The 20,886-nt window shown below is 43.1% G+C and overlaps 2 protein-coding genes across 2 annotated transcripts in view; both read left to right on the top strand.

Annotated features, from left to right (window-relative positions):
- ctnnd2a (catenin (cadherin-associated protein), delta 2a) overlaps positions 1 to 2,428 on the top strand; it is a 256,428-nt gene extending 254,000 nt beyond the window's left edge. The window contains exon 25 of the mRNA XM_084340351.1: positions 2,170 to 2,428. Within this exon, the coding sequence (XP_084196477.1) occupies positions 2,170 to 2,235 (66 nt within the window). The 3' untranslated portion in view covers positions 2,236 to 2,428. The remainder of the gene's footprint in view (positions 1 to 2,169) is intronic.
- Positions 2,429 to 5,168: 2,740 nt separating this feature from the next.
- On the top strand, positions 5,169 to 19,125 carry dap (death-associated protein). The gene is made up of 4 exons (XM_084340732.1): positions 5,169 to 5,383; positions 6,330 to 6,432; positions 12,741 to 12,783; positions 17,174 to 19,125. Exons 1-4 carry the CDS (start codon positions 5,329 to 5,331, stop codon positions 17,291 to 17,293), a joined length of 321 nt encoding a protein of 106 aa, XP_084196858.1. The 5' UTR covers positions 5,169 to 5,328; the 3' UTR covers positions 17,294 to 19,125.
- Positions 19,126 to 20,886: the final 1,761 nt, after the last annotated feature.

Genomic DNA, 20,886 nt, shown 5'->3' with positions numbered 1-20,886 from the left:
TCAGTAGTGATTAAAAAACCTGTGTGAAAAAGGAATTTAAATTATGAAGGACACAGCACAGTTGTGATGGAAAGCTACACTTGAGTTAATAAAGAGATGAGATGTTTGTGGTTAAGTTGTGTCATGTGGTCTTTGCTCCATTTTTTATTTGTTTTGTTTGTTGTTTTACTAAATATTATGTAAAAGATTACAATTTTGGACCAGGCCATGCTAGCAGTTCTGAGCTGTACAGACACAGTGGTACTTTGAGCTAAATGCTAACATCAGCGTGCTAACATGCTCACAGTGGCAATGCTTATGTTAAGCAAGTATAGTAAGTTAGCAACAGTACAGTTAGTATGTTGGCATACAATTGCTACCCTTTGCTAATTAGCACTAAACACCAGTGAGGCTTATGCTTCATGAAAAGTTAGGAGATCATCAACCTTGTTACAGTTTCTCCTGAGGGGGACACGCATGGCAGTACCAACTTTCATGGCAGTTGATCCAAGAGTTATATGGTTTCAATCAAACTATTCCTTATATTGAAAGAGTCACCTTGAAATCTTGCGAACAATAACAGTCACTATGGGAACACAAATGGAGGCTGATTTGCATTAAGGAGATACGTGACATTGGCTAACTTGTTCATTTCCGTTGTCATTTTCAATAGTATCTGTAAAGTTTAAAGCTATTATAGTTAAACACAGTGGTCCAACCAACTTACTCTACGTTTCAGCAGTGCTTATTTTATGTATTGTCTACCCAACAGCAGCATCTCGGACTGACTGCTTGTTTCGTGTAAACTCAAGCTGCCCAACAGGTAAATTAGGTTCCCCCTAACATTAGTGACAGTGTTATTAATGAGATATGAATGCATCAAATATGCATTTTGAATGCATCTCAGAAGTTATTGTAAACAAAAATTGGAGGGCGACTGTCTGCTCGCTTTTTTTTTTTTTTGGTAGGAGCTCATGCTCAAATGCCGCCCTGGGCGGCTGCCCATATTGCCCAAATGAGGAACCGCCCCTGGGTAAGAGGGACGATAATGGGGGGCAGATAATACGAAATAACAGATGTGAATTCTTTGCTGAAGTTTGGAGTGCTTTGAGAACAACTCAATCTGTCTCAGCATAGACCTTGTTTTTAACTTTATTAACACAGCAGCCACTGAATTCGATCCAGTATGCAGAACAAAGCACAACCAGGGCACCTTTCATTATCCTGAACACAATCCATCAATAACACCAACACCATACAGAGATGAGTGAGTGTTTTGCACTCTGAAGTCTCTGTGGTGCCATTAAAATGATGGCTACCTCGGGTGCACCCAGTCTTGAGGCAGCTGGAAAAAAGTGCCCTCACTGTGTGTATCTGACTTTTATAAGAGCTTGTGAGCCAAATCAGCTCTAGTTGTAATGTTTTCTAACTGATGTTGACCTCAGCCTCCTTGTGGAGGAGAACCAGAGCAAAGGGAGTAAAACTACGGGGATCGATACAGCAGCACATTATTGCTAATTAATCTGTTTGTTGCTCTAGCTCTTCTCTTTCATTTCCTCACAATGCACCATGGAGCAGCTTGACTATGATTAAGGTGGAAACATGCAACTAAGTATGCGCTTATATGGATGGTTCTCTGTCACATGCACACACACACACACACACACACACACCATAAGGCACCCTGTCAGGTATTGAATAGTCAATGCTGCAGAGCAGAGAAGAAGCCTCGGTTATTCATGTGTGATAGTGCTGCTGCAGAAGACCCAGCTGGCTCCTGCAGACCTACGTCAGTGTGTGTGTGTGTGTGTGAGAGAGAGAGAGAGAGAGACAGAGAGAGAAACAAAGAGCATGTATGTGGCAGAGGTATGATTGCATGTGTGTGAGAGCCCGTGCGTGTATCTGTGTGTGTACACCTGTCAGTTTGAGCAAATTCACTCACCTGTGACGTCCTCATTCTGTCTCTCTGTAAGCCGTCACTGAGAGTGCTCCTCTCAAAAGCCCAGGCAACACGCACACACACGCGCGCGCGCACACACACACACACACACACACACACACACAGAGTCATATCAGCCATGGGCAGGTGTTGAGATCACTGACTTCTGAAGAGGATTTCACCTCTGGCAGTTTGAATGTGTGCCATGTATATTCACCCTGAGTAATGAATGCTCTCCCTGTCTCTCTCAGCCTTGCACGTGGTATGTGCACGCCAGGGAGAAAAAAGTCGAGGAACAGGGGGAAAAAAGCGTGTAGGGAGAGTGACACCAAAAAAGAAAGTGTGAGAGGGAGGAAGAAATGAGCTGGATGTGGAGCTCCGTATTTGTCTTGTGCCTCAGCGTTGTGCAGTTTCTATCAGTGATTCCTCAGTTTTTCTGGGACATCACAGGCCGCGCTCTGTTGGAGCGACAGCGACGATGAATCCTGCAGGACACAAACGCCCACGTACACAACTGGAGACGCTTCTCTCATGTGGTAAAGCTGCATTCTTCCATCTAGTGGCCACATATGCACACACACTCATGCATACAGTCCACACAGTTGACTGAGTTGTCTGATATACTTGAAATCAACGTCATTAAAATTAATATTTTTTTCCAGTAACTAATTCTGTCCTTCTACTTAGCCAATGAAAACAGTTGTCTAGAGGGAGCTTTCCAAAGGGAAAAAATAACATGTCTCTATGTCATTATGATGTGACGATTAGAGCCTACATATTTGTAAAAGAAAGCCTGAGGTACAAACTTGGGATGTTGAGTTTGAAAGATACAAGGATTCCCCAGATATCAAGGGTCTAACAGAAGAGGCTGTCAAGTTATGGGAAATGTAGGATCGTGACTCATACAGAGGCAAAAAGTCAGGATGTTTTGGTCTCTGTTGCCATTATTTTGACCATTTTTAAAATGTTTCTGTAAGTAAGGGTGGCACAAAAAATCAATACGCCAATATATCGTTTTGCTTCCTCTTGCGATATGATTATCGATATACTGGCACCAAATATCAATATTTTTATTGAAACATGCAGGCGCTCTAAACAGATTTCCCCTGACAATTTGACTCATGGCTTCATAACCCATTGTGGTGTAAACTTAATTTAACCAATCTTGGTTGTCACTCCCACCCCTACTCTCAAATACCCTAACTTTATGGAAGTGCATTGCTTAATCTCTTGAATACTCCTTTAATTTAGGTTTTCACATCATCTAATCACTGAAGCACCCACAGTCAAAACAATTTAAAGACACCTTTTTCTTATTAATTAAGAGCACATATTAAGAGCTAATTCTTTCCTGTTTTGATTTGAAAGCAGCAGAGGTTTAATGTCAATAAAAATGTTGTGAAGGTGTGATAACGTTGTGTACGGTCTTCCCGTCAGCAGAAAGCAATGCTGCCCGAGGCTTCGCCCTGAAGAATGACATCTCTATCAACTTGTCTTGTTAACTTGTTAAGTCCAAACATTCTAATTAGACATCACAATTCATCCTTTTATCAGCAGGACTGCATCCTGAGCAGCCAGTGAACTCCTGGCCTTATGATTGGTTGTCAAAACCCTCCTCAGGGACACTAATGTCCAGGCAACAGACTCTTGCACTTTGAGGACAAATGTGATGCTGGGACCACCTCTGCACTGCCAAGGCCTGTTGCTCATTAATAGTGTGTGTGCGGTGGAGTAAAACTTGTGGGTGTGGGGTGATATTATAAACAGGTCTTGTAAATCATCTGACTGCATCTGTATTCTTAATATTTGTGTTGCCGCATGCTCAATGAGTAATTCAGATGTAGTTGATTAAAAACGGTGTGTGTACGGCTGTGTGTGTGTGTGTGTGTGTGTGTGTACGGACAGTGAGCGCAGTGAACATCACTTCTTCTGATGGCCTGAGTGAAGAACGCAGCTGCCTCTTCACACCGCAATTATACCATTTCAGAGTTGACGATTGCATCCTTTTGGCCACACACACCCACACACACGCCATAGTCCCACGGCTGTGCATGTAAATGTATACACTCACCAGACTCGTTACTCCTCTGACATATCACATCAAGCGCATTGCAGTATTTAAGAATTTCTCATTTTTACTTTAATACCTGAAATGTCTAAGCAACTGTAAATAAGAGCTGCTTGGCAAACACACACGACATCCTATACATAAATACATATAGGCCATATTTTTCAGTATATGCTCTAAATCTCAATCCTTAGTTTCAGCCTTATTGAATTTTTTTTACTCTTTCCTCAGTTACCTTTATCACCTCGAGGCTTTGCCAGTATGTCTCAGCTCTGCCCAAGGACACTGTCATGTCAGCCAATTAATGAACCACTGTGGACTTACAGCGTGAAAACAGAAAGTAGGTGGCCACTGAGGTCACCACTGTCACACACACACCCAGTGCGGTTTCCTTTTTCTCTCTGTTCGGTTGTCTCTTTTGCCTTTTCACCAGCTCATCCTGCTGCCGCTTCTTCCTGTCCCTGCTGTTTTGGCACGACCGTGGGCTTGTAGGTGAGAGATGGGAACTGGCTGCTTCATCAGAAGAGGTCTGCTCTAATAAGCGCTGCAGTTTTAGGGGCCGTGTAGGAGGATATCTACGAGGTATTTCAAAATGGTTTCTTTTTGGGGAGAGAGACAGTATTTATTCCCCAAATTAATATTTACGATTAGATCTTTAAATTTGTTATTTTTCTGTCACAAAGCACTTCACTTCTCGATACTGGCTTTGTTGACAGCTCCTTTGTGGATACCATCATATTTCCAGATGAACAGTCTTCTTCTCTCCTCTGTTACACTGTTTGTGACAGTTATTTGTTGCCCACACATGCATTCATGATGTTTTCTCTATTTCAAGTGGTACTAATGAAAGGTTTAGAGTGCAGGGGATCAGTGTGGGATAATGCAGATGGATATACAACTATAAAATAACAGTGATGTAGGATAATGCAACCCTGCTTTTGTAAAATGATAATTAAATTAACCTTATTAAAACAACGAGATTTCAAACTAATTCTTATTTATTTTTTAAAGTAGGCTACACTGTGAATAACGTTGCATTGTGCTTTCTAATATCTCATATGCGCGATTGTTTCTTTATTAACAAAAAAAATCTCAAAATGTTTCCACTGTAATGATTCACATTTACTGTACGGCGACGTCATCGCGCTCCTCACGTCCTTCAACGCCTAACGTCCCCCCCGCGGCACGTCATCACGCACCGTTTCCAAACAATGCTCAGGAAAAAAGCCACGTTGACGATCCAGACTGAAGTGTAGTCCACAATTTCGGGCAGAATAAAGCAGGAATCCGGTTGTTAGACGCTCTGGTTCCTTCTCGCCGCAGACTCCAGCTCAGAGCAGACATGTCATCGCCGCCGAAGGAGAAAGTCGAAACCAAAGGAGGACATCTCCCTGCAGGTAAGGCTCCTTGAGGCTGCTGTGTTGTCTTTTTTTTAATTCAAAGCTTCCTAGAAACCAGAAGGCCTTTGTTTTCTGTAGGTTTCTCAGAGCAGAAATCACACGATGATGATTAATACTTATGTAATCACTGCGCGTGGAGATGCCAGCGACTGACAACGTGTCGTACAGGATCGCGTGCTGCGCAATCTGCCATATTCCTCGATTTCGCAAATTTCTCTACTTCCTGATTGGCGTAAGATCTGGCAACATGATTGAAACTAGTCCATGGCGGCCATCGCCGTCTCATGTAAAGGTTTGAGTTATAACGTAGCGGTTATTGTTGCTGCTGGAGGGCGCTGACGTGGAGGTCATAGGCTGCAGTCGTGTGGATGTAGGCTGGAGATCAGATAAGGTGTACGTGGACATGAGCGGTGTGGCAGGGCACTGGGCCTCAGCAGCTGATAGCACAGTCAGATAATACATGCACCTCGCTCCCAGCCTGTGATTCGTGGGAGGCTGCAGCGTGTCAGTCGAAAACAAGCATGGAGATATGGTAATGGAGATGAATGAGCACTGGAGCCCACTGACATTCTCATTCCCCCGAGCAGCCCCTCTGCAGTGAAGGCCAGAGGTCAAGGCCAGCAAATGAACAGCAGTCCTGCACCTGCTAACGTCTCAGGGTCTTGCTCAAGGACACTTGGGCAGGAGGGCTGCTCACCAACAGCCGCTTTAGCCTTGGTCATTCATTCACAAATTAGATATAAAGTCCAAACAGTAAAAGTACAAAGTTTTTACCTACACAGTGTGTCTCAAGTTCTAGATCAGAGTCTCTGATCTGTGTTTTCTCACTGTTATAATTACCTGTTTATACATTGATCATTTGTGAGTTCTTTAAAATTGTCTCAGTTCTTCAGGTAATAGGTTTCCATACGTGTGTGTGTGTGTGTGTGTGTGTGTGTTGCAGTAAAGGCAGGAGGCATGAGGATAGTGCAGAAGCACCAGCCTGCTGCTCCCGTTCCAGAGCCACCGCAGAAAGATGAGGATGAAGAGGAGTACGTCAGCAGCAGGTAACCACACACAGTCGTATGAAGATTGCTTAATGGGCCTACAGGCATGGGCAAGGACACCCCAAGGGTTGAGGAGGTCCCTGGGCCAGTTGGAAAGTCAGTAAAATTACTAAAAGGAGACGCAAAGGGACACAACATGGCTTCAAAGAGAGACAAAACAACTTCAGAGGGATGTAAATGACCACAGAGACCCAAAACAGCTACAACTAGACAGGAAATGACTACAGTGACTAAAAGCATCTTAAAAGAGATGTAAATGACCACAAGGTCACAAAACAGCTACAAGGAGACACAAAATATCACAAAAAGAGGCAAAACGATCACAAAAAGACACAAAAAAGCAGCAATGGACAGCCCCAACATGGCCACGCCATTTATAGTACTTTTGTGTCCCTTTGAGTATCTTGTTGTCATGCAGGAGAGGTGGGGGGACCGTGTCATGTCTGAACCCAGGGGCCCTCTCTCATGGTCCATCCATACACACAGCAGCAGCTACTTACATTTGACTGCAGTGGTAAGCTGCTTCAGTACTGTCTACAGTGAAATTGAGAGACAATGTATGAGAGACAATGTCAATGTCTGTTCAGCGTACGACTCTGTGGTGATTTGTGAGCAGTAATCACACCCACACCCACACACACACACACACAAACTCACACCCCGGAAATAGTCAACTTAGCAGTTTAACTGTTTTCACTTTTCTATGAGGCCATACTGTAGGCAGTTTTGCAGCAGACTTCTTGTGCACTCTCGGCAGCTAATTCAGTAAACAACATAATTACTGCGTAATTACAGCATTAACTTAAACAGCCCATTCAGCAGTCGCTATTGTTTCCTATAAGCAGCCTCGGTTTTGCATGTTTAACATCATTCTGGCTCTGTTTCCGAGAGTCAGTAATTGTTCTGTTCCCATATTAGCATGTTTTGGCTTTTACTGCTTGACTGCATTGTTTGTACTGAGGTCACTGCGTTCTGTGATGGAGGTGGTGGGAGCTGGTACTTATTTTCAGGGCAATTGTGTTGCGTGTGTGTCTGCTCGCACACCCACATATGTCTACTCAATATTCATGAGAGCTGGCTCGTCAGCTATGTGTATATCGGTACAGGTGGCCTATTCACACCGCATATCAGTTCGTGTGTGTGTGTGTGTTAATGAGAGGTGGTAAATGAGAACTGACAAGCAGTGCACAGCAGTGAGCAGGGTTCAAGAACATTGCCAACTGTCAAGAAATTTTGTGCGTATGTACTTTATGCACGCAATCACACACACCAAATTATATATTGCATGTTCTTCATCCATCTTGTTCTTTGAGTACTTTCCTGTAATTTAGAGCAGGAATAGTATCAAGCCTTGTGGCGGTGGCATTAAGTAATTTTCCTTTGCTCCCCTCGCATTTGTGCCCAGATGAGTGGCTGTAATAGGCAGAGCATTAACGTAAGAGGTGAGGTCAGAAAGGCAGCAGTGGTACAAAAACAACATGTGCGTTTGGCTCCTACTTCTCAAGGGTAAAGGGCTGCCTGAGAAAGAGAGAGGCCGTCGTACATTGCAGTTGGAGCAGACACTGGTCAGGGTGTGACCGTTGAATATGCACTTCCTCATTTTGTTGTGTTTCTTTAGAGGATATGGAGTCATACTGTAGGTCTTTGAGAATCCCGTTGGGGCTGCAACTAATGATTGTTTACAGTACAAATGAATCTTGCGTTATTTTCAGTCAATCATTTGGTCTATGTAACCGTCAGAAAATATGCTCGAAATTGTTAATTTGAAATGGATTATAGAAATAAATACAGATGTCTGTCCTTCTATCGGGTAATCATTTAATCAACCAATCGTTTCTGCTCTAAATTAGACGAATGCTTGATTATTTGTCCGATAATAAAACAAACTTCTCATCACCGTTGCAAGATATTCCAAAAAGCAGAAGCTCTACAAATCAGTGTTCAGGTTGAACGCTGATTCAACGTCAAGAAATGACTCCTTGCTGTTTTTATGATTGTGTCATCTCCTTACTTGCATTGCGGTCTCACAGATGTGATGAATGTGTTATAATAAGTTGCCCGGGTAGGGAGTCAACTAAGTGTCTAAAATAGGATCTTGTTGGTTGAAATATCTCTGATTCTTTCCCATAACCTGAAAACTTTTGCTCAGCAGGGCCATACAGGGTTTAATAGTTGCTTTAGTATTTATGTCGCTTAGTCAAAAAAGACGAATCATTACCTGGGCTGTGAAAATAAATAAGATAAATAGCGCATTTAAATCACCGAATGAGACCATTTAGAATCATCCTTTAGCTTGATAAACTCCTCTTGGTTTGGCCGTGTAAACACAGGTTTACCATCCTCCTGTGCAATGTTTATCTTAAACCAAAAAATTACCTGTCAGCTCTTAGAAAAAGAGAGGCTTAGTACCTGCACTCCATCAGTATACAGTCAGTGAAACTCTCTCACTCACACACTCTCTGTCTGTCCCTCTCTGTGTCACGCTGATGGACGTCTAGCAGGTGGCTACTGGGTAAATTTCGCATTAGTAGCAGCCAGTGAAGCGTTGTAGTCAGGGGAACACCTGCCGTACCCAATCTAGCCGAGATGGACAGATGGGGCAAGGAGAGGGAAGGGAGAGGAGAGGTGGCCTGGATTATGGCGAGGAGGCGAGGGGTGGATTATCATGGTATAGAAAGCGAGGGATGCCATGGCGATATGAAAATGCGAACGAGGAGAGAGAAGGAGACGGGTGGTTGGGGGTGAGACGTAAGAGAGAAAGGGAGGAATAAGTCAGAGAAAAGCGGTGACCCAGAAGAGGCTCCCTGCCCGCTAACTGTCAGGTGAATGTGTTTTTCAAATGCATCAGGAATAAATCTGGTGTTTCTTCTTCTGTGCAAAAATGTGATGTCCAGTGAGAGTCAGGAGCAGGAGACAGGAAGATGTAGCAAAGGAGGTAAACAGATAAACATATGGTTGTTTCGTCGCTTTACATGTTGCTCCTTAACAAAGTGAATATATGGTTTGTGAGCTGCTCACATGTCAGCTAAACGTGTCAAAACTACATGCGTGGCGATCACAGGCCTCGTGTCAGTTGCGCTGTCACCTCTCCTACATATTTTGGGTGAGAGGTGGATGTGTTCCAGTCGGAGCCTGGTGCTGCTGCTGGGTGTATGCTTGACTTAATCACTGCTCACATACACACAGTACGTAGGAACTGCTGTGAAATGTGCAGTAAGCTGACAGCTCAGGGAGAAAAGTTTAGAGAGAGAGGAGGGAGGAAAGAGGGGGAGGAGGCGGAGAGACAGGCAACAGGCATCAGTTCCTATAGCAACCAGCACTTCGCCCACGGCAACAAACTTCCTGCTCTGCTGAAGCACAGAGAGATGGGTGGGGTAGTATTGGCGGCGGCGGTGGTGGTGAGGTGTGGCCGTAGAGCTAAAGACAGAGAAGAAAACACCATGCGAGCACATTAACGCACATTTCCCTTTATGAGTTATTAGTTCAAATTTGCATTCTGTATCCCTCATCTGTCTTTTTTTTCCTCCCTCGATCCCCTTCTCCTTCCCTCCAACTCTTCTCCTCTCCTGGCACAAAGCGACTCCTCCCCAGGATTCCTCACGGCTCTCTACTGCCCCCTGCAGGCTCCCCCTGTCCGCAAACGCAGCCAGCCTCCTCCCAATCACACCAAACCACAGCAGAGATCTTTATGACTTTTGGTTTCTCTCTCGCTGTCTCTGGGCAACTCACTCCACTCTGCCACACAGATAGGAGAGAGGTGTCTGTAGTCTAATCTTACAGCTCAAGCTTTTGTGAATTAGTGCGTGATTAAAAAGTATTTAGGGAGTGTCTGTCATCTACTTATCAAGTGTGACTAAAACCTGTCATTTGTGTCTGTCTGCAAAATGTGTCAACACAGTATCTGTGTATTTACCTGCCAGTCAGGTGAAAAGCTTCTCGTCTCTTTCTGACTTTAAACAAGCTTTTTACACGTTTGAAAGAGTCAGATGCTTGTTAGCTGTCTGTCTCTCTGACAGGCGCTCCTGTCTGTCTGTGTAGTCGTGTCCTATCTGTCTGCCGTCTGTCTCTCTGGCCACAACAACAGGCGCAGTATGATGCTAACATGCTTGGCTTTTCCTCTGTCGGTGCCTTTGTTTCATACCTCTCCTCTCCCTCGCAGTGTTTGTATGTTTGCAGTATTTCAGGATTTATCTGCAGTTTGCACAATGGAGACAGACATTCGGTGGAATAGAGACATGTGACAAACCAGCGTGAAGTGAATACCAGCCCACGCTGTCTCAGTATGTGAATACATATCCAACTGAGCGTGCCTTTTCACCTCAACCCCACTGTGTCACACCTCGCTGTAGCTTCAGCTGAAATTGAAACTGACGCAGCCACTTTTCATGCTGCATGTCTCTGCAACATGGTGTAAAAGATGAGTATTAATTAGTTTAGAGCGTGTAAAGAAGTTGTAGAGAGATTTCACCTGTGAAGGATTTCTTCTAAAAAAAAAAAAAAGTTTCTCTGTTTGTATTTCAGAGCGCTAACGAGCTAGCTTCCAGCGAGAAGGGAGAATAAATGAGAAAATCTGCTGTATAATATTGCCAGCATGCCATTTTTCAGTTAACTGTTGTGTGTAATGAAAGCAGATACTTCTGCTATATGCAGCATGGCGCTTTGCCAGATGTGTTTAAGATTAAAGTTTAGCCAACAGGTTCTTCCACACAAGCATACGTAATGAATCCCCCTGTTGGCATTTTTCCACAGATGACTTTTTCTTAGTTTTCTTCATCTGGCTCTTGCCGTATGCACACATATTCTCCATTTCTCCCTCAGAAAACCTTAAATGTTTGAAAGCTTTACTTTCAAGCCAGCGGAAATCTAGCTAAACAGCTAGCAGAGCATTCATTTGAATCAGGAACACTTTCCTCGCTAATATGCCATATTTTAGTTAATTGACTTGCTAATAAAGAGCCTCTCAACCCCACATTCTGACAAGTGGCTACTGAGGTATAATCAGTGAAATTCAACATATCCGAACATGAATTTAATAGCAAGGTGTAAATATTCCCATTTAGATAAGTGGCACGGGGTTATTCCGTGCCAAAATGTTGATTGCAGAGATGGAGGTTAGCCAGATGTGTTGAGTCCGTAACTGTTAATTGATTGTGATTAAAAAAGTTGTGCATGGATCGTGAAATATTGAAAAGAAGGTAGCAGATGTTTCAGATGTTTTCCTGGGTGCTCAGATTCTGACTGCTGAGTTTGCAGTTCGCAGTCTGTGTGAGAAACTTTTCATTTCGACGTATTTAGGTTGTTAATGAGGTACGCATTAAGTTTGACATGCTTGCTGCTGTAGCTAATGCCTTTGAGTGGAGTTTTGAAGGTGGCAACCACAACTGTACTCCTTTGCCGGAGGGGGGGTGACGCCGCCGTAAAATTAGATGGCGCTCGTTTGTCATGCCAAGGTCGATACTTACCTCAGGTTCCGCATTCCTCCTCCTCATCCTTTTCTCGGCCTCCATTCCGACCCTTTCTCTATGTCTGAGTGAGCGCCGGCCTCCCTCTCTCCTCCATCCTCTTCTCCTCTCCTCTAACGGTCTATTATTATATTGGTATTTCGCTCCCCTGTCCCCCCTCCTCCGTCTGCCCTGACCTGCATTTACCCCTGTGTCCTCCTTCTTTCCTCCTCTTCTCCTTCCTCTCCTTTTCTCCTTCTTCCCAAATCCTTCCCTTTTATCATCATGCTCCTCTTTAGCTCTCTTTCCCTCTCCTCTATTACCACCCTCCCTCTCTCTTCTCATGCTTTCCGTCCAGAAGCTGTGAGCCCCAGTGTTTGGCCAGGATGAATGGGAGCTATTTAAGCTGCTGGCAGGTCCATCCGGTGCGTGTGCTTGTGTGTGTGTGTGTGTGTGTGTGTGTGTGTGTGTGTGTGTGTGTGTGTGTGTGTGTGTGTGTGTGTGTGTGTGTGTGTGTGTGTGTGTGTGTGTGTGTGTGTGTGTGTGTGTGTGTGTGTGTGTGTGTGTGTGTGTGTGTGTTGCAGAGAGAGTAAGACTGTGGGTGTTATGTGTTTCGACAACTTGGGATGTTCAAATTTTGGCACCGTGTCACTTTGGGAGGTTTGGAGCAGCCTGATCGGTGAACTTTTGTAAATGTTGCCATAACTGCATACACAGTAAGCTGCACCCTTAACCCGCACACAATATGATTAAATTACACACACAATCACCACAGAATAAAGCACTGGACGCGTACTCTGCAGCCTAAATTGTATATTGTTCTGCAAATAATTTTCAATTTTCTCTTCTCTCTTTCTCTTTTTTTAGCCCACCAAAGGCCCCCATGATTGTGTCTGGAGTGGTTACAAAGGTAAGACACACACACACACACACACACACACACACACACACAGACCACCAGCAGTGTTGAAATACGCATTATAAGGCGGTTTATATCTGGGACATGAGCTCTACAGGGAGACGTGGAGGCTTAGCGCTGAGATAGAACAAGAGAGAAAAGGGAAAATAAGGCAGGGCAGGGGGAGGAGAAGAAAATGGAGTGGAGTGCAAAACAGAGAAAAAATATGATAAGGTAAAGAAGGATTATGAGCAGTGGTCAGATATGTAGAACTTAAGATAATGCTGCGAGTTCTGATTGTACAATAACCATTTTAAATCTGTAAATAAATATTATACGTGGCGGTAACTTGACCGGGGAAAACATCAGTGATTGGTTTAAACCAGGGCTGCCAAAAGTGGGGCCCACAGGCCAAATTTGGCCCGTCAAAACCCTTTTTTGTGTATTTCACTGTTATGTATTTTGCATATTCCTGTTAGGTTAAACATGGTAACACTTAAAGATGCTCTATAATGCAGTTTGATACAGTGCCGCCATATAATGCAGCATATAAGATGATCATAGAGTGGAACAAACGCCTGTCTGGCACAGTCTTTACAAAAAGCGTAACATTTTGAGTTTCACAAAAGGATTTGGCCAAATGTCAATGTTGAGTTATATGATGTAGGTACTGCTTTGTGTTTGTTTGTTCAGGCTTTGACAGCCTTGACCTGCCTCTTTGAAACACAGGTCAAAGTCTGTGAATAGCCATGTTTGTTTAATTCTTTTTGACTGTATGTCTTGGATTAGATGTGAGAGCATGTGTGTGTGTGCGTGTGTGTGTGTGTGTGTGCGCAGGTGTACCTGTGTGTGTGAAAAAGTGTCCTTGAATCCCTGGATGGCTCCGTTCTCTGCCTGTCAGACCAGGTAGATTGTTTGCGGAAGATTGCGGTGATATCAGCAAGGTGGCAGGCATCCCATTTATCCCCCGATCCTCCTCTAGCCTTCCCATTCGCCCCCTATCACTGCCATCAAACCCGGAGGCTAGCACTGCACAAATGTTCAGGAAAGCCTTTTAGAGGCTAAGTGAAGCACTTCAGCGTCTGTGTGTGGAGTTCGTGGCATGCTGGGATTTTTTTTTTTAAATGTAACAAAACAAGGACATTTTGTATTTTCTACCTTTCCTTTCTCATTGAGTGACAGAATGGCATTCCCAGGTGAGGGCTGGCTAAAGTTAGTTAGTTACATTCTTCAAGATTGCTTCCATTTTGACACGTCTTCATTCAAACCCTCTTTAAAATATTAAAAGAAAAGTGTGATTTGGAAACAATAAGTAGCACATACCACATTACTTCTCTAAATTCTCTTGTATACTAAAATGGTTAGAAAGGAGGCGGGAGACGTGCCTTTGCCAATCAGCACGACTTGTATTCACAGCGTGGTGCAGTAATACAGCTAATTTGTTGCATTCCCTCCCATACCTGCGCTTTCAGTGGGACAGAGATAGAGTTGAGAGAAGCTTTGAGCATCAGAAGGAGGGCAATTGGAGGTCAGATCCATCCACATCGCATGCAGTTGGCTGCGGAATTGGCTTTAAATGAAAGAAACGCACATACACACACACACACACACACATACACACTGTAGATGTTTTGTGCCCACCTTCACACATACACATGCAGGAGAACTAGCTCAAATACAGGACGGTTCAAAACCAGCACACACATACAAAGAGAGGATTAGGGTCAAGCGAGGATGGGGTGGGCGAGTAAAGTTCAGCAAGAGGTTCATACAGAGTGTGTGTGTGTGTGTGTGTGTGTGTGTGTAAGAGAGAGTGAGTGAGTGTTGATTAAATCTGTTATATAACGTTATCCTGAGAAATCAGAATATGAGAGAACCATGTGTTTGGTTATTATATTAATGACGAGTAGTAACATATGGCAACATGTGGACATATGAGACAGCATTAGTGACCCAGCTAAATATTTTAACTGGAAGAATTAAAACCTTCAATATTAATCCACTTAGACACGCATGAGGCAATGTAATATGTGTTTTAATGTGCGCTTTTCATAAATGCTGTCTTTAAGCAGCTGGTTTGCCAGCTTTAACCAAGCTCACCACCCACTCCCCACCGGGCTGTATGTAAAAGCTCCTTTTCACACCCGGAGATATGCGAGCGTGCAGTTCTATAGCTATAAATTTCATCCATCCACTTAGACTAACGTGTCTCGTAAATGAGATCGGGGTGAAGAAGGCAAAGAGAGAGAAGAGTGTGGTGAGAAAACAGGTAAATTAAGGTGTCTGACTCAAAGCAGTGAGAAACGGGGGAGTCGGGAACAGGCATGAGAAAGGAAACAAACAGACATAGAGGACGAGCGAATGCTGGCAGGTAAAGATACAAAGGAAGGAGGAAGGAATGGAGTCGTCATCGTAGCAAGTCTTTGATTAAAATCCCGCTTTCGTCTGAATGATCAAATTCCTGCTATGATCCGATTTAGAAGCGACGCTGTTTATGGGCATTTTTCTTGGAATAAGAGATTGAGGTTGCAGAGCAGATGAGCGGGGACAGATGAGTGCTCCATACTTTACCCTTGGTGCACTTTGCGGATTTCCTCATTGTTATTGTGATTATCGGAGGGAGAGGATTTAAAAATGGGGCATAAAATGAACATAGCCTACGCAGCCATAAACACAAACTACAAAGCACTGTACACATTCCTGTTGTGTTTACTGTTCACTTAATGTCCTCTGCACTGATCTTTCCCCTAATTATTGTGAATTCTACTACCTATTCTAACTTTGATGACAAGCCTCTTACTGGTAACAACCACCTCAGTATGCTACTGTTTAATAGCCATCTTCAGTTGGATGGATATTTGCTGTGCTGCATGTTGTTACAGTAGGTTTGCAACAGATAAGATGCAGCAGAGCAGATGGGCAGTGTCATCTGAATATTTAGCTTCAGTCGTGATTTTCCCAGCTGACAAGTTTAAGATAAAATAATGTAAAATTAACAATGAGGTTTAGTCTGGAAACCAGACGGATCTGTGAGCTCATGTTTCATTTGCTGTGGCATATGTGTCTTCCCCCTTCTATTCAGAGCTCCATCTGACTTGGCCTGTGTCGGGCCAATCACATCAGTTTATCTGATATGTGGGAGTTTAAGTCCACTGCTAACTTTATTTTGGGAAAGTGTGCAGTTAGACCTGCAGTAGCACAAGCTGTTATTGTAAAATACTTTAAAACTCTAAAAATGCCATGGTCTTGTACGACATTTAAGGATTTCATATTGACAATTAAGAATAACGAACCGAACAGCTGTTCCTTTCCCTTTTGACCACTCATTAAACCATATTCACATGTAGCCATCTTCCTCTGACGTCACATTCAGGGCGGGAAGCTCAAATGCTGTTTTCAAGAGGTTATAATTACATAATGCTGTGTTCAAGATTTCAAGTGGAATAAACAAAAGGGCATCTGAGAAATCCTTATCATTTCTTCCTGATTAATCAGTAGCTAATTAGACATAGTGCTGTATTTCAAGGTTAAACAACATATTTGATAAACTATTAGCTAATGTTATTGTTGGAGCTAATATTGGCATTCAACTAATTCCTAGCTTACATTACTGTGTATCATCTCACATGTTGGATCGTTTATTTAAGCCATGAAGTAAAACAAACTGGATGGAACATCAGGCAAGCCTGCAATGTAACATTACCTTTCTCGCTGTCTCTTCACCCAACCTCCAAAATGTTCTGGCTCCAAACACTCTAGCAGAGGCTGGAAAGACATGCATGCTTAGTTTCAATACATTACGCTACATAAAGAGCTTGATTACCTGCAGTGCATTATGCTTCAAGGCTTAAATAAATGTGTCCAAGATGTGTGTTGATATTTCAGAATTAATTTTACGCCTTTTCTATCATACTCTGTACCACGACTTAACGGTAATATTCGCTGTGAAATAGTGGAATTCCAACGTTCGCTCTAACGTTATCTTACCGATTATCAAATGTGTTGTTTTAACTTGAAATATGTCCCGATGTCCCTTTCGGATTTTCCAGTATCCATTGTCTTTTCAGTTGCTGATCAATCATGAAGTGGTGAAATGATAGTGATTTGTCGTATCCCCTTTGTTTGTATGAATTGCAATCTGAAACACAGCAGTGCGACATTTGACCCTGAGCATGACATCTGAGGAAAATGTCAGTTGTGTGAAAATGGTCAAGTTTTCAAGTTTAATAATCACAAGTCATTTTGGTATCAACCTTCATCTTTTTAATCAGGCAGACAAAGCATGAACTCATTTAGCAGCTTATGCTGTATGCTTGAGTATCTTAGGTTTTTGTGCCAAACAGTGCTTGCAGTTCGTTCTTCTTCTCTTGAAAACACTATTCACTGACTGTGTTCTGTTCAGGGTGATAAGGACTTCACTCCTGCAGCTGCCCAGGTGGCCCACCAGAAGCCCCAGCCTTGTGTCCCGAAGCTGCCCCCTGGTCAGCACATCAACCAGCACATCCACCAGCCCCGCAAGTGAGCCAGGCAGCAGGCTACAGAGGCTACGCAATCTCCACCAGCCGGCCTTCCCCAATGGAACACATAGGATGAAGACGTTTCCCCACTCAGGCACAGATCTCCTAATCAATCAGAGGAATTTATCAGTAACAGACACCCAATGCCAACACAGCCATTGTAGAAGTCCCACTCTATACACCCCTGCTGCATCGGTGCTGCACTATTAGTTCTGCACTTTGGGTCCTCTCCTTAAGAGGAGTGTTTTGACAGTTGTATCGTCTTAAGGTGGTATAAGTGCAAGGAGGGTCTTCTAAAATGGCTATCACTCTTCGATTAAACATAAATGGACAAACTCGATCTCAGATCTGAGTCTGTGGGGGGGGGGTGGGACTCTCACCGCAGCCATTTGCTGACAAATACTACGCATCAAAGCAACCAGCCAATCACAGCAACCTATCAATCAGGCCAACCAATCACCTCACAGTGATGAGCCCAAGCTCCAGCCTTCTACCTATGATCTTCGCTGACCAAAAGAACCAATCGACCAATCGTGAGGTGGACACCTGTCTTATTATCGACACAAACCAAAAAGAAATGCAGAGAAGCCTTTAATTTGCAGAGGTTTCATGTGTGTATCACTTTTGTTCAAACTGTTGCCAAATTGCATGGACCAGAGAAGCAAATACATAACAGCATTAACCAATTATTAGAGAAGTAGTATGATTCACCCCGGACAGGAAATTGGACCTTTTCAATACTTTAGATGTCCAATAAGGAGAACCAGTTAGATGCAAAACATGCCCATTTCACTGTAATGATGGCTGTCTTTACCCAAGTAACTACTGCATGCACGGCAAGATAGCTAGCTACAGTTATAGCAGAAGTTGATATAGCTTTTGGACCATATCAAAACCTATTTGGCTTTTGCCCCAGTTTCCTCCTGTGTCTTATATTTTATATGACCGAGAAGAGTCTCACTGATCTCTGATCTGCTCACCAGTTTTGCCTGCCTTGTTGGAGCTGTAATCATGTCTATCCTGGGCACCACATTTTAATGCAAACTCCCGCTTGCTTCGTAGTAAAAGTCTCCCAGCAGTGCCTCATTGCTTAGATTTTAAGATTTTCTTTTTTTGACTTGCATGGATTTACATTTTATCTGCTGCACACCAGAGTCAACTGGAATCAAAAATGCAGCCAAAAATGTAAGGAAATCTAAAGAAAGCAATGTATTGTGAAGCAGCTGCAGGGTGCTTTGTTTTTGCAGCAACATTAGCGTGAACATCACAAGGGAGTAGTGTACTTTTATTACAAGTTGGACAAAGCGTTGCAGAGAAGCAGTTCAGAAAATGGTGAGTCTCTTCACTGTAAGATGAAGGTAACGAGGTACATTCCAAGTGTTTGAACAAATATATCAAGCACGTGACAGTTTGTCAGTGTAGAAGGAAGATGTATTACATTTATTTCTGCTGCAGGTGTGGCTCATTGCATATCAGAAATCTGTTTCAGCCCCCGCAATCCAGATCGGCATTTCCTAAGATATGATGCATAACAACACACACAAACACACACCACCCTCTTCCTTAATCACCCATCCCCTTACACTCAAGTGTCGTTTGTTGCAACACTAATGTTCAGGTTTCAAAGAACGAAAGACAGAAATTTATCTTGCCAAGAAGGAATGATTTCCGATGTTAATTTAAGTTGAAAGAGTGAAAGAGTTTATTTTTGTTTTGCTCAGTTGTTCTTCTTGAGTAAATTGTTCAAATTGTACAAATCTTTAGTCATTGAGTGGACTTAGGTATTAGGTGTGGTTGTCATAGTAAATAAAGATATAGACTATCTTCAAAAAAATCACCTTGTCTGTTTTTTATGAAATGATGCATGACTGGATGAAAACTTTGTGGTCTTGAGACTCATTTGCAACATTTGCCATGTAAAATATATTTTGTGAAGGTGAATGATACGGTTCCAATATTTTCTACTCTGATAAAATTCAAAGTAGTCCTCCTTGATGGATAGTGACCTGTACCTCACCTCGAGTATTTGAGCATCCCATGGTGAATTAGCACCCTGCACAGAGGGATTAGGGCTCAGGTGGTGTTTTGAAATGAAACAGAAGCATCTCCAAGAGCTGTCCGCTGTTTTTTTTTTTTTATTTCCCCTTCATCCCGCGCACAAACAGACACACACACACACACACATACATACACCCTCAATACACAGTGTGCACCAGGTGTTAGTGCATGTAATCCATCTTTACACAAGCATCTGCAACCAGGTGTTCTGTCAGTTTATGTTAGCCCAATAAAGCAGCCAGTGCAGGCTTAGTTGGTACGAGCCTCTGTCTGCACGCTGCAACACCCCATTAAAGCAGACACAATCTCCTTGACTCTCCATGGTTGTATATAGTTCTCCCAATGTGGCAGAGCTCTCATCCCCTGCCATGCCCTGTTAGACTGACTGAAAGAGCAGGATGAGAGTGAAAAACTGCTAAAAAAAAGTAGGAACCTCTGGTTGTATGAGTTCCACAATGATGAAGGTAAATTGCAAGATTATATTCTACTGAAATTAAATAGTATTGTGAGTCTAGCTAATAAACAATAGTGTTGTTAGTATTAGTATTTACCACATAACACTAACACAGCAAAAGAATGGTTCACGTGTAGCTATGAGCATCCATACAGGAGAAGCTGCCAATCATGGTGCTGCAGAAATACCTGTTAAACAATGCACTGCTCTCAATGGGAGTGTTTTAAAGGATTAGTTCACCCAAAAATGAAAATTCTGTCATTATGAACCCACAAAAAATTTCTGGAGCTTCACAGCAAAACAGCGTTGCAACATTCTCCTACACAACTGGAGTGGGCTGGGACTCGTCCGGCGTAATCCAAGTCTCTGGAAGCCCCGAGATCACCAATTGATTTGAAAAGACCTTATTTACACCCTTTTTTTCAAAGCTGCAATCTGCACTTTAGCTGCTATGCTAAAAGTGCTAGTCTGAAGTGGATGCGCAGGCTCAGCCATGCGTAGAGGATGGTAATAACATCTTTTTGCAATCAGTTTGAAATCTCAGGGCCTCTGGAGACTTGGATTACACCAGCCAAGCCATATGGGACCATTTTATTATTATTTTTTTGTTGTTGTTGCGTTATTACTTTTTAAAAATAGTCTCACATACTACAATGCTGTTTTGCTGTGAAGCCCCACAAATGTTTTGTAGACACGGACGAAACACCTGTTGTTTCACCTGCATGAGGTTGAGTAGATTGTGACTGGATTTTCGAGGGTTAGTCAGCTTCAAGTTCAATCGTGAATCAGTGGGCAAAAGAGTGTGTTGGTGCCTGTCTGACTCCGGAACGTGCTTTTTTTTTCACTTACTTCAACATCATAAAACCAGCCAAGGTTATAGTTAAAGCACTCTAGCCTCAGCACTAAGTCCTTCTCAATTAGAGGCACTTTATTACATCAGCCTTGAGTATACACCACCAGCTGTTGGACATGTGGTCCTCAAACTGGTTTCAGCTACTTGAGACCGGTAATTTCTGTTACATAGCTGCTGGAAAACCTTCCACCGATGCTGCCGTTTACTCAGTCAGCAGGCAACAGTGGGAGAAA

The sequence above is a fragment of the Pagrus pagrus genome (assembly GCF_965226575.1).
Source record: "Pagrus pagrus genome assembly, chromosome: 20".
Taxonomy (NCBI): domain Eukaryota; kingdom Metazoa; phylum Chordata; class Actinopteri; order Spariformes; family Sparidae; genus Pagrus; species Pagrus pagrus.
Note: the sequence above shows the minus strand (reverse complement) of the source record. Positions and strands in the feature narration are given on the sequence as shown.